The sequence below is a fragment of the Heterocephalus glaber genome, unplaced genomic scaffold, assembly GCF_053883595.1.
Source record: "Heterocephalus glaber isolate CG9 unplaced genomic scaffold, H.glaber_assembly_v1.0 deba00001555, whole genome shotgun sequence".
Classification (NCBI taxonomy): domain Eukaryota; kingdom Metazoa; phylum Chordata; class Mammalia; order Rodentia; family Bathyergidae; genus Heterocephalus; species Heterocephalus glaber.
The window spans coordinates 7,046,686-7,063,819 of record NW_028258346.1 but is presented as its reverse complement, the minus strand read 5'-3'; the positions used below and the strand labels follow the sequence as shown (position 1 = coordinate 7,063,819).

General features: G+C 33.8%; 1 protein-coding gene across 2 annotated transcripts in view; it reads left to right on the top strand.

Moving 5' to 3' along the window:
* The window catches only part of Rnf19a (ring finger protein 19A, RBR E3 ubiquitin protein ligase), a 56,331-nt gene that overhangs the window by 29,930 nt on the left and 9,267 nt on the right, over positions 1-17,134 (top strand). For both annotated transcript variants that reach the window (XM_004850165.4, XM_004850164.4), the window contains 5 exons: positions 5,928-6,136; positions 10,940-11,084; positions 11,863-12,025; positions 15,840-15,954; positions 16,539-16,700. In XM_004850165.4, the coding sequence (XP_004850222.1) occupies positions 5,928-6,136; positions 10,940-11,084; positions 11,863-12,025; positions 15,840-15,954; positions 16,539-16,700 (794 nt within the window). The remainder of the gene's footprint in view (positions 1-5,927; positions 6,137-10,939; positions 11,085-11,862; positions 12,026-15,839; positions 15,955-16,538; positions 16,701-17,134) is intronic.

Below are 17,134 nucleotides of genomic sequence, written 5' to 3'. Positions count from 1 at the left end.
ATATTTTTGCTGAAGCAAGTCATTCTCCTGAAATTAATCTTGTTTGATAGTTAATTTTAGGTTAAATAAACTGTGTGAGTTATTGTAACAAATACTCCCATGCCAAAAACTAAGCAAAAAGGGTAAAAGGGTATGGTTTTCCAACTATCCTTCGTAGAGCCCCAGGTTACGAGAGTTGCTTCTGATTTTCTTTCAACACGTAATAGCTTTTAAAAAAAAAATCCAAAGGTGATGGAACAAAGGAAAAGGAGGCTTAAGTTCCAGAACCTGTAGACAAGAAAGACTGAGATGGTGATTCTAGGGTCACAAACTTTCTGGTTAATAAATAGCTATGTATTCTCTTGTGCTGGGTTGATTAATCCCCATCATAAAGGATAGTCAACACTTGACAAGCTAATAGAACATGATAGGCCTGAAACAGCCTGTAGTTTGTATACAGAATTTTATTTTAGGGAAAGCATACCATTGTTATAAGGATAAAGATCCATCCTTAATGTTATTGCTAGCAAAATTCTTAGGATACAGTAAGGTTCTTGTAGCTCTCATTTATTATTCCTTATCTCCATTTCCTAAGCATTGTGTTTTGTTTTGCATTTTATAGTGCTAAGGATCAAACCTGGGGCGTTACCCATGCTAGGCATGCTCTCTCTGACAAGGCTTTACCCATTCCCCTATTTTAATTTTTTTAATCATTCGACTATTTAATTGAAATATTTAAAAGACATTTTAATTTAAAAGTTTATTATTTAAATCAGACATAAGGAATGTAGGTAAATATTCGAATATGTATTTGGCAGTCATTCACAGAAATACATAGCCACAGTGCCATAAGCATTATGTGTATGTGCAGCATTTAACCCATGTCATTAGACAACACACTTGAAAGGTTTTTGTTGTTGTTCTGGGATTGAATCCAGACTCTCAGGTATGCTAGGTAAGCTCTGTACCACTGAGCTACCAGACTTCTTTTTATTTTTTATTTCGAGACAGGGTCTTGCTAAGTTGCGCAGACTGGCCTCGAATTTCTGGCTCCTATCTCAGCCTCTGGAGTAGCTAGGATTGCAGGTATGCATTACCATGCGTAGCTGAATCTCACTCCCACCCCACTTCTGTAGTAGATTTGAAATTACGAATTTTTCCTTTTGCATTTGATATTTATCAGTATGACCATTTTCCATATCTGACATTTTTATTTAAACATACTGTTTAACACACCTTGAGAAATAATTTTCTTGCCTCAGAGTAGAAAGAGTGCTGACTTGGTTTCTATTTGCGTCTCTGGAGGTTTCTGACCTCATAATTCTTTCTACTCTTCTAAGGGCCAGGGCAGATTAAACTTATTTAGAGGACAGTATTTCTAAAAACTCCTCTTGAGAAGAGGTTTAGAGGCCAAATCTGAGTGCTACAATTTAACCAGCGTGAGGCTTGCTGACTTACCTTTAGACCACACCAGTTGTCATAGGTTCAGAGAAAAATTTGACCATGGCTAGGGAGAAGAATGTTATGAGGAAATAGACAAGAAAACATAGAGCTTGTTTTGGATAAAAATACTGAAGCCTCATTTGTACACTGTCTAGGCATATAGCAAAAAGTTGGTATTTTAGCTTCTGTCCTCATCTGTGGCTGTGGCCACCCTTCTACCAGCACACATTATTCCTGTCATCTCATAGGAGTACTTCTTACTTTGCTGGGAGCTTTGAATATATAGGATATTTATTATATAGTATACGTAATTAATTTAAATATCTTTGAACCCTTAACGGCCAAAAAAAGTACTTGTTTTTTCTTTGTAACCACCAGTTAACTTTCTGTAAAAAATAGTTGAATGAGCCAGTCTGACTATAAGTATTCTAAGGCCAAAGTCAAATATCACCATCATAGTATGATGGATTTCTGAGATATAAGAAAAAATATAAATTTTTATTTTTAAAAATTAGCTATCAAATGTTTGGCATAATACAGGAATAGCAATTTCTGTACACTGTCAGTTATTTGCTTGTGATTTTATACTGTGTATTTTAACAATTCCATACAAGTATTCATTTTAGTATGCTGCATATTAAAAATTATATATAGGTATCATTTTAATAATATTACTTTTGTTCATAAGATATACAAGTAAGATTAAGTTTTACAGTAATATATTTTATAGGAAAACACTTCAGGATAAAAGTTTGGATAATGTTCTTGTTCATCTATAAGGCATTTTCAACAAGCTTAAGTCTCTCAGACTATAAGAAAATCATCATAAAGAAATTTAAGAAGTTGTTTTGAAGTTTGATTATTGAGAAGAAAATGTTTTTGGTCCTCAGTTTTCTTTCTATATCCTTTAATGTTTTCATACTTGATATTACACCAGATTTTGGAACTTAATCTTGTCATGAGATTTTGAAAGGGCAAAGTTGACATTCTGCTTTTAATTCTTGTTAATACATGAAGAATTCTCCAATAGAATGTTTTTCTTTTTTTTTTTTTAGAATGTTTTTCTTGAAAGATACATAACCTAAATCACTGAAAATTAAGTTTTAATGGTTCAGTTCTTAAGTTTTAATTTGGTTATATGAATATTAATATACAGAACAAACTTATACAAAGTTAGAATTATATATAATCTAATTTGTTAGTCTGTCATATTTTTATAAATATTTATTTGCTCAAAAGGGTTGTATTCTTCCTAACTTTATCTAGTTAAGGTACTGTGGAGTGTTCGACTATAAAATTATTTCCCTTTTTAATTATTTGAAAGTTAAATTCATAGCTAAATTTGTCTTTCCCGGTCATCGTTATAGATTACTGCATTTTACTTCAATTCAGTAAAATTTTGCCACATAAAAGATTTCTGCTGTGACTAGAGTGCCTACTCATGTTTATTTTTAAATGAGTTCTCAGACATTAATATTCAACTCAAATTTCATATATTATTGATATGGAAATTATAGTAAATTGTATGGTCACATAGTCATTAGTGAAGCACTAGTACTTTATAAGGATACTAGCAATATTATTGAAGTACTCATTTGTTTATGTGGCCTTCTGAAAGCCAAAGCCAAAGCTGATGATGATTAGTGCTAAGTACTAAGTCTAAGCTAAAGCTCAGTATATCCCTTTTTACGTATGAGATAACTTGTGGGGACATTATATAGCTTACATTAAAACTGCATGAGTAGTAAGTGGTAGAAATGGAATTTGCACCAGCTGGCCAAACTCTTGGGGCCTTGTAAATTATTACTGACTTCAAAAAAAAAGTTAATTTTGGCACTATCCCCTGCATTTACACTGTCCCCTGCATTCTCTCAGTTCTTCTCTTTCCTCCCTCCTTCCTTCAAAAAAAAGTAAGTTAAAAGATTTAGAAGAAAATGCCACTTCCTTTTCACTGAAATTGCTGTTTTATATAAAGACTTTTCTTTGTCATAGATACTTTGGTGTCATAACTAACAGAAAATGAACTGTAGTGTCTTTCTTTTTTCTCGGACTACAGTGAATAAGCTTTCTATTTTAAGATTCAGGGAAATAAAGCTTTGTTAAATTATCCTGTGTTGATTTAAGTTGCTTTTGATTCAATACTATTTAAGCACACCTGTGATACAAAGTGGTAATTAGAGGATTTATCCATCAGAAATAAAATGAAATTGAAGGTAGAAAGTTTAAATTTAAAGGTGAGGTACTTAAGGGAGCACTAGTTCCAAAAATTGAGGAACTTCCTGCCTCTTAAAACCTTGTATAATTTTATAGATTATCTTGATATTTGATAAAATCTCAGTTAAAGTTATTACTTAAATTTTATTGCCAGTGAAAGAGGAGCCCTGAACACTCCTCTAAACTTCCAGACTAAAGGAAATTTGTAATATTTACAAACGCCTCTAGAATATAGATAAGATTTGTTCGTTGCTGTCTTCAAAGAGAACTAGAAACCCTAGAAATTTTTTAATTGAACATTTCATTATTTGTAGGTGCACATGTTGTTAGAAGAAATAATAAAGAGAGATCTATGTACCCAGTATCACAATGTAATTATCACTTATACAAGGGTATTGGTATAGATGCATACAATCTACTAATACTAGTAAAATTTCTCCAGTTTTGCTTGTACTTGTTTATATAAGTACTTAGTTATAATAGAGCATATTTTTGTAACATTTCGAGGTTTACTTTTTTCACTCAGCATAATTTCCCAGAGATTCATCCAAGTTGTTACCTGTGTTAGTAATTGTTTTTATTGCTGAGTAGTTCATGGTGTGCATATGTAAGCACCATAGATTATTTAACCATTTACTCTTTGAAGGATATCTCTTTTGAATTTTTGGCTATTATAAATAAAATGAACATTCTTGTACAGAAGTTTTCGTTTCTCTGGGATAAATATCTAGGATTGCCCAGAACTTATTTCAAGTGAGCAAAGTTTTAGAATAGGTATTAGAGTGGGTCTCAAATCTACTGTTTTTAGTCTTTTCTTATCTCTGAAGCAGAAGCATCTAAACTACTACCATTTTGTTTGCTTGTGTTACTAGGGGTTGAACCCAGGGCCTTGCCTTCAACTGGACCTACAACCTCAGCCCTTTATTAATTATTGTTAAGTCACTAAGTTACCCAGGATCAGCTTGAATTTGGCCATCCTCCTCCCTCAGCTTCCCACAGTGCTAGGATTACAGGCATGCACCACAGTGCCCAGCCCCAGAACTACTTCTTGATTGAGAAATTCTAATTTTTGTGCTTTTTGGTAGGAAGAAGATTGGCACCAAAGACCATTTTTTTATCAGGCAGCTTAGAAAGAACAATGTGAGAATTTATGCTTAAATTAAAATCACAAAACTTGTAAATTGGCACAGTATGCCATTAACTGAGAAATACAGCTGATTTGGGTTTTTTTTGGTTTTTTTGCTGTACTGGGGATCGAACTCAGGACCGTGCACTTTTGAAGCAGGCATGGCACCACTGAGCTAAATCCCTGACCCTCTCAATATACTTTTTAATAATCATTTTCTAACTTTTCTGATTTTAAAAGTAACAAGTAATTATAGGAAATCACAAATATATAAAGTAGAAAATTTTAAATTCCAATGCCAGGAAAACCACTGTTAAGATTTTTGATGTATTTCTTTCTAGTCTTTTCCTTGTATATGCAGTACTAACTTAACACGTTTTTTGTAAAATTGGGATTAAGCAAAATACAGCTTGGTATCATACCAAAAAATTAAATGTTGACAGAAGTTAATCAATTCTGTCAATGTTCTGGAGTCTATTGAATCTTAATTTTTTAAAGTTTTTAAATTGTGTGGTATGTAGATTTCTGGTTTAATAAAGTTGCTTCATTTTTTAAAAATCAGTCACGTAGTCCACTTCTGTAATCCCAGTGCTCCAGGAGGCTGAGGCACAAAAATTGAAAATTCGAACCGGCCTTGGTAACTCAGAGAATTGAGACCCTGACTCAAAAGAAACAAGGTGCCAGGTGTGGTGGTACACACCTGTAATCCCAGCACTCAGGAGGCTGAGGAGGACTATTGTGAGTTCGGGGCCATCCTGGGCTACGTAGTGAATTCAAGGCCAGGTTGAACTACATAGTGAGACCTTGTCTCAAATGAATGAATGAATGATTGAATACATGCATGCACGCATGCATACATAAGTATGTACATACATTTAAAAAACAAACCAAGGTATTGGGAATGTAGCTAAGTGTGAAGGCCTTGGGTAACCCAGTACCACCACCAACACACGCACACACACACACACACAGGTTGAGCTTTAAAAATGTGTTTAAACTGTATCTTCATTTGTGAACTTTCTTTTCTCTCATTTATATTTTGATAAGATAGTGTCAGGGTTTATAACTGCTAATCCATAAGTAGAAAGTGTTTTTCAAGAGTTAACATTTTAGTCAGAGACTTATTTTTTACTTAATAACTTGTCGTATTTTTTATTTTTTGAAGATATGCTGTGATAGCATTTGGATGTGCCAGCTGTCCAAAATTAACTTGTGGCCGAGAAGGCTGCGGAACAGAGTTCTGCTATCACTGTAAGCAGATTTGGCACCCCAACCAGACCTGTGATGCTGCTCGACAGGAGAGAGCCCAGAGCTTACGTCTGAGAACTATACGGTCTTCATCCATTAGTTACAGTCAAGAGTCTGGAGCAGCAGGTATTTATGCCTGATTTTTTTTTTTCTAATAAGATATTTAACACATACAAGACACCTAGTTATTTTAATTTTTTAAAAAGTGTTGAGTTAGTGTCATCACTTGTTCTCTTCATTTTTTAAAAGTTATTGTAAAATAAATGTTTTTAAATGCATTTCTGCCTCTAGACACACTCATTCTTTCCTGTGAAGAAAGTAGTTCTAAGATTGAAAAGGTTTTTATTGTCTAAAAGGAAAAAGAAAATAAAGGAAATGTTATGATTATTTATATAACAGATGCCAAAGATGATCTGAACCTGTTGTTTATAAAAGCATGTTATGTCAAACTTAGCAAATATTTCTAATAAAATATTACTTTTTAATATATCCCCTTACCTTTAAATTATTTTTAATTGTGTAAATAACACAAAATTGAAATTTAAAACTATATGGGGCCAGGGATGTAGCTCAGCAGTGCAGTGCCTGCTTGGCAAGCACAAGGCCATGAGTTCCATTCCTGGTACAAATAAATAAATAAACAAATTATATATATTTATTATTGGAATCCTTTTTATTTAAATATTTTGAGAAATAACATTTTTTTTGTTTTAGATATCTCATTCATTCCTGGGATCAAGGATATAAAAACCATACCTTAGTGAAGAGGACCCTAAGAACTGGAAGGAGTCTTTAGCCAGGAACTTAAAAATTACTTAGGGCTCAATACATGAACAATGTGTATATTCCTAGATCTCAAGAATTAAAAAAAATACCAGCACTCAGGAGGCAGAGGCAGGAGGAGTTGCCATGAGTTCAAGGCCAGCCTGAACTACACGGCAAGATCCTGTCTCAAAATTAAAAAAAAAAGAATTTAAAAAATTCAAAACATCTTAATGTTCTTTAAACATTCAAAAATTAATATTTTATATATGACAAGATTTTTGTTTATTGGAATTCCGGTCAGTTTTAGAAAAATATGTCTGTGTAATTATGACAGAGAAAGAACTTGGAAATGAAGAAATTTATAAAGAAATAATATACATTCCTACCAGTAGTGCATTGAGATTGGTTTATACCTTTTGCTACTAGAAAAAAGGTCTTATATAACTTTTAACATGTAAAAACTCAGCATTTAATACTTTATATAATATACATGCATTTTCATTCTTATTTGCTTTCTCTTCCCTCTTCTCAAGATTTAGGGTGGAACTCAAAAATACTAGTATTAAGTATGGGTTCAGAAGCAACTCAGAGAGAACCTGAATATACCTGAACTGTCCCCTAAAGAGTCAACAGTAACCACTGAGGGGTTCTCTTGGAAGTGATACCCTTCTTTTCTCAGTGGGGTAGGGTGCTTATTGGTCACAAGACACATGAACACGTAAAGTAGGAAAGCATGGACTGTGGAATCAGACTACCTGGATTCAGACCCTACCTTCTCCACTTAGTCTCTGTGTGGTCTTGCACACGTTACTTGCTTCATCTTTAAAATGAAAATGCTAGCAATGTTTATGTTTATAGGGTTGAAGCTTTTTCTGCCTCCTACTAAGTGCTCTAATTATCTGAGATAGGAAAACAGAAACCACAGCCACCTGCTGGAGATTTAACTGTGTCTAGACCATTGTTAAACAAAAAATAATATAGAAGTGGTGATTGTATTTTTTAAAATAAAGATTATGAGTTATCCAAATAGGTACTGGTCCTGTTCAGTGTAGTCACCATAGGATGATTTATGTGTACATGAGCAGTGCTATCCTGGAATGCCTTACTGGCATAGCATTTAGAGTTTGCCAAATTAATTTCAGTTTGATTTGACATTTTGAGATATCTGGGGATGACCAAAAGTTCCTTTAGAGCTAAGACTAATAGCTAAAGTATCATGATGTTGAATCATGGATATTGGTTTAGGGTTTGACCAGAGTAAGATGTGATTATGTGATAAATGAGAATGATTTTATATGTATAGAAAGCAGCTTTGAAAGAAACCCTTTACATGATTTGAGGCAAATAGTAGCATTGTTGGAATAAATATAGTCTCCCATGTGATTATTTTTTTTAAAAATAAACTTCATTTAGTATTCATTCCTTGTTTAAAATACTTCTCATTGTTTAAAAAATTTATTAATGTATATGCGTTTTTACAAGTACTTCAAAACAATGTTTTCAGAACAAATGGCTCTGATCAGTTCTTTTGCTGTAATTTACAAAAAAATTAAAACTTGAACTTGGCTTCTTTAGACCTGAGGAAAGAGAAAATGAGCAACTGTCTAAACTGGTCTTACTAATTACTGTTATTCTGAATATCTTGGTGTTGTTTCCCATTATCATGTTAGATGAGAAAATTCATTGCACTTTTAACAATAATTGATTGTATAATAATGATTGGATAGTTTCTAATCAGTCACTGAAGACAAATGTGTGCTTAATCATAAGGTACATTAAATAATTTATGTTTATATTTGTCTTTTTGGTATTCCATCCATGTGAGACTTTTTCTTACAGCTACTAGGGAGCTTATGTACTTGCCGTTACATTTTCAGTGAGCTATATTTTTTAATTTTCTGTTACTATAATTTTTCCCTTTTCTAAAGATGTATTTAATTCTGTCCGCCTACCACTGTCTCACACTACCACACTAACAGATGGGGACTGTTAACATCTGAGAACACATGGGCCAGGGATTTAGCTCAGTGGCGCCACACCTGCCTTGCAAGCGCAAGATCATGAGTTCAATACCAAAAAAAAAAATTGAGAACATAATGCTTTGTAAACTACTGTTTCTTCTTAATGTGACAATGGCCTGTATTTTAACAGTAAACATAAATATAGTAGTCAAAAAGAAGTCTTGCCAAACACTTTTAAGAAGTAATGGAAAACTTTTCAATATGAAACTGGCATAATTAATGGTTGGGAAGTGGAAGTTTAGTTGACTAATCAGTAATCTTTTACACAGTTTCACTTAGGACTTTCGCTATATGAAACTTTTGAGAGAAATGTATAATGTGCACAGTAAATTCTTATTAATTTATTTGAGGAAAGAGACAAAAGCAAACAAAACAGCCTTTCAGACTGGGTGTGGTGGCCAACCTCTGTAATCCCAGCATTTACAAGGCTGAGACCAGAGGATTGCTGTGAGTTGGAGACCAGTTTGAGTTATATAGTAAGTTCCAGGCCAGCCTAAACTACATAGGGAGACCCTGTCTCAAAAAACAAAAACCAACCTTTCATAGATAAATACACAATGAAACATGGGTGCATATAAACAGATACATATCAAAAATACATGCTTATAGTGTCAGTTCTCTAATCTTAGCTATTAAAAGGCTGTTGTAGAATTGTAAGAATGAAGGGGGTGGCTACCTCTGATACCTTTCAATTTGTTCTGGAGATTGTATGGATCAGAGCCAAATTTGGAGTCTCTTCATACCCACCTCTAATTGAGATATCTACTATTGAATATACTCTAATATCAGAAAACTTATCAACATGCTACTTAAGCAGATGGGATTAGCATTTCTTTTATTTGATATATAAATGTTTTATCAGGTATAAAAGCAGGCTTTTAAATGTTTCAATACAGGGTCTGTGTTCTTGTTTTAAATCTTGACTTATGGATATTTTTAATTTTTTATTTCAGTAGTTATTTGTTTAGTGTGGTTACATAAAAATCAGTTTGCTTAAAATTACTTGACTTGTTGATCATTGACTAATTCTTAAAGTCTAGGAGACCTAATTTCAGATAAAGTACAGATAAAATTTGTCTGTAAGATTTGTGGAAAAGAAAATAGAATATACCTTAATGCTTATGATGCAAGAGATTGGAACAATACTTAAATTCACTGATTAGGATTGTAAATATCTTTTCTAAGCTATATATACTGCATTTATAATTAAAAAGTATAACTGGCTAATAGTAACAGCAAAATAATCACAAGTTGCTATTTAATAAGTAGCTGCCCAAGTTTAAAATAGTTGTATAATTTCAGATAGCTCTTAATAAGTTTGCCACCACCACCACCTCCATTTTTTTTTGAGTTTTTATTTTGAAATAGGGTCTCACTAGATTGCCCAGGCTGGGATCAAACGTGATCTTCCTGCCTTACTTAGCCTCAGATTGCTGGGATTATAGGCATGTGCTGCTACCCCCAGCTGTCATTGATTCCTAAAGTTACATGCTGCTTAATTTTGAGTTACCACCACTGTGCATTGTAACGATGTTACTATACAAGGAACATATACTAACAACATTTTGGATAAAGAATAAAAAGGACAAAGACAGTCAAGAACCAAATCAGATTCAGTGGTTAGGTTCAGTGTTGACTTTATGGAGAAATTTGATTCAGTTCTCATCCAGTTCGGTTTGTGACCAGAATCATGGAAAGAATTAAGTTCCTGAACTAAGATAGCGCTGTAGCAAGTTGTTGCTCCCTTTCAGTCCTCATTCACTAAAGGAATAGCATACAGAATACCTACATTTAAGTGGAGTGGTTAGGAAAGTTCTAGAACAGGAAGTGATGCTAAGAAGATAGCTATGGGGCCTGGACAAGACAAACTTTAAAAATTTGCCCAGGGCTGTTCTTGATGCTCATTTCTCATTTTATTCTTTTGTTATTCCTATTGTTTTTCTACTATGTTTGAAAAATGTTTACAACTTGAAATTTTAAAGTTAAATATGTTCTCTTTCAGAAGGAAAAAAAAAAACAGGCTAACACCGTAGGGTTATGAACTAGACATGATAAGATTTTGTTTTTGCAGTTGATAAATATAATAGAAATTATTTTTAGACCAGTTTTATATACTTAACAGATGTTTCTGTGTTCCCATTAGCTGATGATATAAAGCCATGTCCTCGATGTGCTGCTTATATAATAAAGATGAATGATGGAAGTTGCAATCATATGACATGTGCTGTCTGTGGTTGTGAATTTTGTTGGTTGTGTATGAAAGAAATCTCCGATTTACATTATCTGAGGTAAGTTTATAAAGGGAGTTTTTTATATGTAAATATAATTTTGTATTGTAAAACAAAATAACTTTTTGAAAGAAGTATCCTAAGCATTTTTAAACATGGGATTTATAAAATACTTAAAGAGATAAATTTTGTTCTATTTACATAGATTTAAATGGTACCAAATTATTAGTAGTAGTTATTTGTGGTTTGGTTTTGTTTAGTGTTTTTGAGATGAGGGTCTCACTTGCTTCTCAGATTGGTCAAGAACTCCTGAGCTGAAGTCTCAGCCTCTGAAGTGCTGGGACTAGAGATGTGAGCCACCACGCCCAGCTTATGCTGCCATTTGGAATTAATAAAAATTAAGTCAAAAATAGGAGGTGGAGGTTTCCCTTTTTTGTTTTGTAGTTGAAGTAGAATCCTAGTATTTAATGTCCTATATAATTATAGTAGATCATGAATATTTCCATTTAATTTTCTTGTATAATCAGACCATTTTATGTCTAAAACAGATAAAATAAGCATGTTTTCCATTAATGTGGTCTTCAAAAATTAACTTAAAGTTTTGAAGATTATTGAAGACTAAGGGTAAATTTTGAATCCCTGGTATCAATATCCTGTTCATGTAATTTATAGTGGATCTTACCTTAATTTTTTGGCTTTTAGATGAACTCAGAATTCAAAGAAAGGGGGAAAAACTAAGTATGAGAAGTTTCCAGTTCTAAGCTTTGCTTCAGTGTGTTGTACTAATCTGTTGTGATGTTTTGCAGCAATTATTTTACATTACAATTTTTCCCATTAGTCCATCAGGATGTACTTTTTGGGGGAAGAAACCCTGGAGCCGAAAGAAGAAAATCTTGTGGCAGCTGGGAACCCTTGTTGGTGCTCCTGTGGGAATTGCCTTAATAGCTGGCATTGCTATACCTGCAATGATTATTGGCATTCCTGTGTATGTGGGCCGGAAGGTAAAATTCACACATGTGTGTTAGCTTATTATAAATCTTCAGGTGTATCCCTTTAGTATTGATTTTTGTTGTTTTGTTTTTACACAAAGGTACTTTTTAGTTTTTTTCATTATAAAAAGATTACTGTTTTTCATAAGATAATTCACTTCCAGTGCTTGACAGGCCACCGAAAAAGTTGTCTTGCTTTAAAACTATCTGAATCTGAAAACTTCAGTACATTTGCATTATAAAACCTGACATACCTGACATTTTTCTCATGGGTATGTCCTAGGAAAGTCAGGTCTATGAGATTTTTTTTAAAAAATTAATAGCTAAGTAACACATGCCCTCGAGCAAAGAATAATTCATTCTTTCCACATCTGTTCAGAGTTTTTCTTCCTTTGTATTACTGCTATTAGTGATTACACTGTTTTGCAGGTTATAACAACTTGTATAAGTCCAAACACCAGCACTTATTTGGAACTATTGATTGTTGAATTATACATTAGATAAGCAAACAATTCTTTTTGACATGTTAATGGAATAATTTATGAAGTGCTAGGAAGTCTGCTGCTGTTTAATGGCATCTCAGAATTGAGAAGTACCTTTAGAAGATTTCTAATCTGAACTTTGTACCTAAGTAGAATAAAGGATACCAGTTTTTAAAAAGGGAGCTGACAGTTGTTAAGCCCATTCTATACGACAGATATTTTCTGTACTCATTTTTAACCTTGTAGAAAACTAGGTATATTAGTCTTTAATTTATGTGGTAGAATATTGACGGTTAGAAAAGTTTATATAATTTATCTTCAGTTACACAGAAAAGTAGAACTGGAATTTGAACTCAGATGAATGAATTCTTTCTGTAAAACCTCTGATAATTTTCAGTTTAGCTATTTGGACACTTCAGTGATAGAGAAACCAGCAACTCATGAGGCAGCCCATTCTGTTGTCAGATGGCTAATGTTAGAAAATTATTATGTTGAGTTAGACTCTGTTTCTCTTAAAATTATTTCCTTTATTTCCATTTCTGATTTCTGGGACCAAACTCAGGATAAGGTAGATCCTTTTTCATATAACAGCCAGATTTTTTTATATTCAACATAGATTTTATAATCAGAAACATACTAATATATATTATTTTTCTAAAGTCAGTTTTAGGAATTGGGATATAGCTAAGTGGTAGAGCTTTTGCCTAGCATGCAGGAGGTCCTAGGTTAGATCCTCAGCACTACAAAAGCAAAACAAAACCAAACCATCAGTTTTAGGACTGATGGCTAATTTAAATGTTTATAAACCAAATGTTTATTTCAGAAGGTTTTATGTTTGTAAACCTAAACTTTAACGTCTCCAATACATGTAAAATCTGATACTTTTTCATGTTATTCAAAGCAAGATTTTTGTTTGTTTGTTTTTGGTACCAGGGATCGAACTCGACCTTGCACTTATGAGGCAGGCAGCAGGCGGCAAAACCACTGAGCTAAATCCCCGGCCCCAAAGCAAGATTTTTTGAAAATAAAACTTTATTTACTTAAAAAGGAAAGAAAGACTGTTAAACTACATATACCTACAAAGGATTTGTAGAGGAGAGATTATTTATTGCCATTGTTGCAGTGTTAGGTACAGTTATAAGATACCTTTTTTCAAACATGTGCCCAGAGGGCTGTAAGCTGATGAATTAGTTTTCCAATGGAACAATCGTTTATTGTGTTTAGGGATCCATACTCCATGCAAACCTATAAGTCAGTGGAGTACCCAAATGTTAAGCCTTTGTTTGCAATAAAAAAATGGAAAATGTGGCCAAAATAGCAAACAGAAACAATTAAGTTGAACCAGAAATAATGGAATGACATGATCACTAAGTGAACACTGGGGCTTAAAGGTGCAAAATGTTCTGGAGAACTCCCTTCTCTTGTCCATGTGCCTTTGCAAGTCTACTCTTGGTTTGTAGATAATTTATACTACTCTACAGCAGTGCAGAGTGGAAGTAAGGAGAAGCAAGAATTAGCTACAGTGCTGAAAGAAAGTAGAAAGGACTTTGGAAAGGTTTGCACTCTCTACATGAAGTCTGGGGGGAAGTACTGAGTCCTATTCCCTGGGATCGTACAGTCAGTGTTGGGAAACAGGATTCTGACTAAGGAATTAGAAATGTTCCTCGTCTCATACATGCTTTTCACATTTCCCCATTCCAGCCTTTTCACTGTTTCATCTCTTCCACAGCACTCATTGTATTTTTTTTTCTGGTACCCAGGATTGAACTCAGGACCTTTCACTTGCAAGGCAGGCGCAGCTCCACTGAGCTAAATGCCCAGCCCACACTCATTGTGTTTTATAGCCTCTGAATAACCACATAATCATAGGTTATTTTGTTCTTTGCCTTTAATGTTGCTTGTAGATCAAGTATTTTATGCTAGAGACTGCCTGTACACTTGTGGTTTTTTTTTGGAGGAAAGATAGCCTCTTTATTTTTTTTTCCATTAAGCTTATTGGTACATTTTAGGTATAAAATACAGTTACATTCATCATTGGGATCTTGTACCTTTATATGAGTACCTTGGTTCTTATTTTTTTTCCCCCATTCTCCTGCCCTCCCTTCACCCCCTCCACCCTTCCCTATTTGCGAAAACTTTGTTTCCATTTTTTTCCTTTTCTCATATTTTTCCTTTTCCCTTCTTTCCTTTCCCCTGCCCCTCCCACTTCCCCTACTCCTTTAGACCTTTTCTTCCTATTACACAATATCAGTTACACGTTTTTTAAAAAATTACACAGTTTTTAAATTACAATATCAAAATTTAGAGGATATTACCAAAGGTTTTACAGAATTTAAAAGGATATAGAAAGCATATTACAAAAATCTTTCTTGAAATAAATTTGACAACTAAGAAGTACCTTGGAAGACAAATTAATGAAACTGACTCTGGAGGAAATATAAAATTTGAAAAGCACCTATTAAAGAAAGTATATTCCTAGCTTGAAAACCACAACAACAGGCTCATATACATTTTAACTGATAAATTATATATCGCCTGTACACTTTTGAGGCTGTTTTGAATGTGTCTTGAAACAGGGAATATACTTTATTAATAAGCTTTAGCTTATGCAATTCCTGAGAAAAAGATCCTGAGCTGTTTCCCATAGTTCATATAATAGCTCACATGGTAATATTAAATTCTGTTTATTAACAGCAGCACCATACGAGGATGTGACCTGTCCTTGGATAACCAATACTTACTCCTTTTGCCCTCTGTACCTCTTACTCTGTACTGCATATGAGAGCTTGGCACTTTGAGTCATCGTTAATTACTTTCTTCTTGTGTAAAAACAGATTTGAGAAAAAAATTCTATTTAGTAATATGTTTAGTGGCACTACTTTTTAAGGTCAGTTTTTTTAAAAAGATTGTGGAAACCTCCCCTAGGGGCTGATTTTTGCCATTTAGGTAATCTTATTTACAAAGAATCTTGTGAAATGCTAAATTTCTTAACAGTATCCTGTTAAACATCCAACCCATAATTATGCAAATAACATTCTTAATTTCTTTTTCATTATGCTATTCTTGAATAATAAACCCTGTCTTTACTGAAGAATGTTTTAAAAGTTAACACAAAGTAATATCTATTGAGTCATTGTCTTTTTATGAAAAATGTATTATTAAGAAGCATTTGTAAGACTATTTTCAGAACAATAATAGGTTTGTTTGAATTAGGACATTCAACTATGAAATTATGTGAGAAATCACTTTAAATTTCTAGCACATATAGGTCTGTTTCATCTAAATGAAATATGTAGTGTATTTTCTCTTTAATACCCTGCCCCTATTTTTATTTTTAATTCAAGATTCACAATCGATATGAAGGCAAGGATGTTTCAAAGCACAAACGGAATTTGGCCATAGCAGGTGGTGTAACATTGTCTGTAATCGTATCTCCAGTAGTAGCTGCAGTGACTGTGGGTAAGAAAATGCTTTAAAATACTAAGTACTTACAGTCTTTTGTGAAAGGGTTCCTTAAAGTATTGTGTTGTTGGAAATAAGAGGGATATTTTTTAAATGTTATTTAAGGACAATTTAAGGTGAGCCTACAGAAAGTTTCATTCAGTAACTGTATTGGTTAAAAGTAGTATGGACTCAAGAGACGTAGGGTACTTGATAAATTTTTAGTAGCCAAGAGCCACAATTCATACAGTTTAGAAGCCTGTGCTGAAAAAAAGAAAATACCTCCCTCGTTCCCTCCCTCCCATCTCTGTGTCTGTCTCTCTCCCCCTCTCCCCCACCTTTCCCCCTTCCCCCCTCCCTCATTCCCCCTCCTCTTTCTCCCCCCTTCCCCCCCTTCCATCCCATGTGTCACCTGAAAGGCTAGGAGCCTAGAATTTGTGTCCTTTAAGAGCTGGGTAAATCCACTTTTGGCATCTGTTTCAGCCAAACCATCAGAACCCTATCAGTTTTTCTCCTGTTTACCTTCTTTTAAAAGAGTTTCTAAAGTTTATGTTTTTATGAATCTGTTTTTGTTTATTATGACTCATTTAATACTTCTCTAGGTATTGGTGTTCCTATTATGTTAGCTTACGTCTATGGCGTTGTTCCCATTTCTCTTTGCCGAAGTGGAGGTTGTGGAGTCTCAGCAGGCAATGGAAAAGGAGTAAGGATTGAATTTGATGACGAAAATGATATAAATGTTGGTGGAACTAACACAGCTGTAGGTAAGTTCTTTAAACAAAGGAAGAAATTGTGCTTATTAATAGTTTTAGTAGAGGAGGACATAGATAACATGCAGGTTAGAATTTTCATGTGTCTTCCTTTTACGAGACCTAATAGTGTTCATCCAGAAGAACATCAGTGAATTCTTTTTTCTTTCTCCCCCCCACCCAGTACCAGGGATCAAACTCAGGACCTTTCGTTTGCCAGGCAGGCATGGCACCACTGAGCCACATCCCTGGCCTACATCAATGAAATTAACTGTTAAGGGGAGATGCCTGGATGAAAAGAGGATGGAATAATTTCAGTACCTAACTTTTAATGGGGATGTAATGTCTTAAAAATCCTGAACTTTCTTCTTATATTCTGCCTAAAACATTATAAATCAGTAAGAAAAGGATACAAAGAGAAATACAGTTTAAAGAAGAAATATAGATGG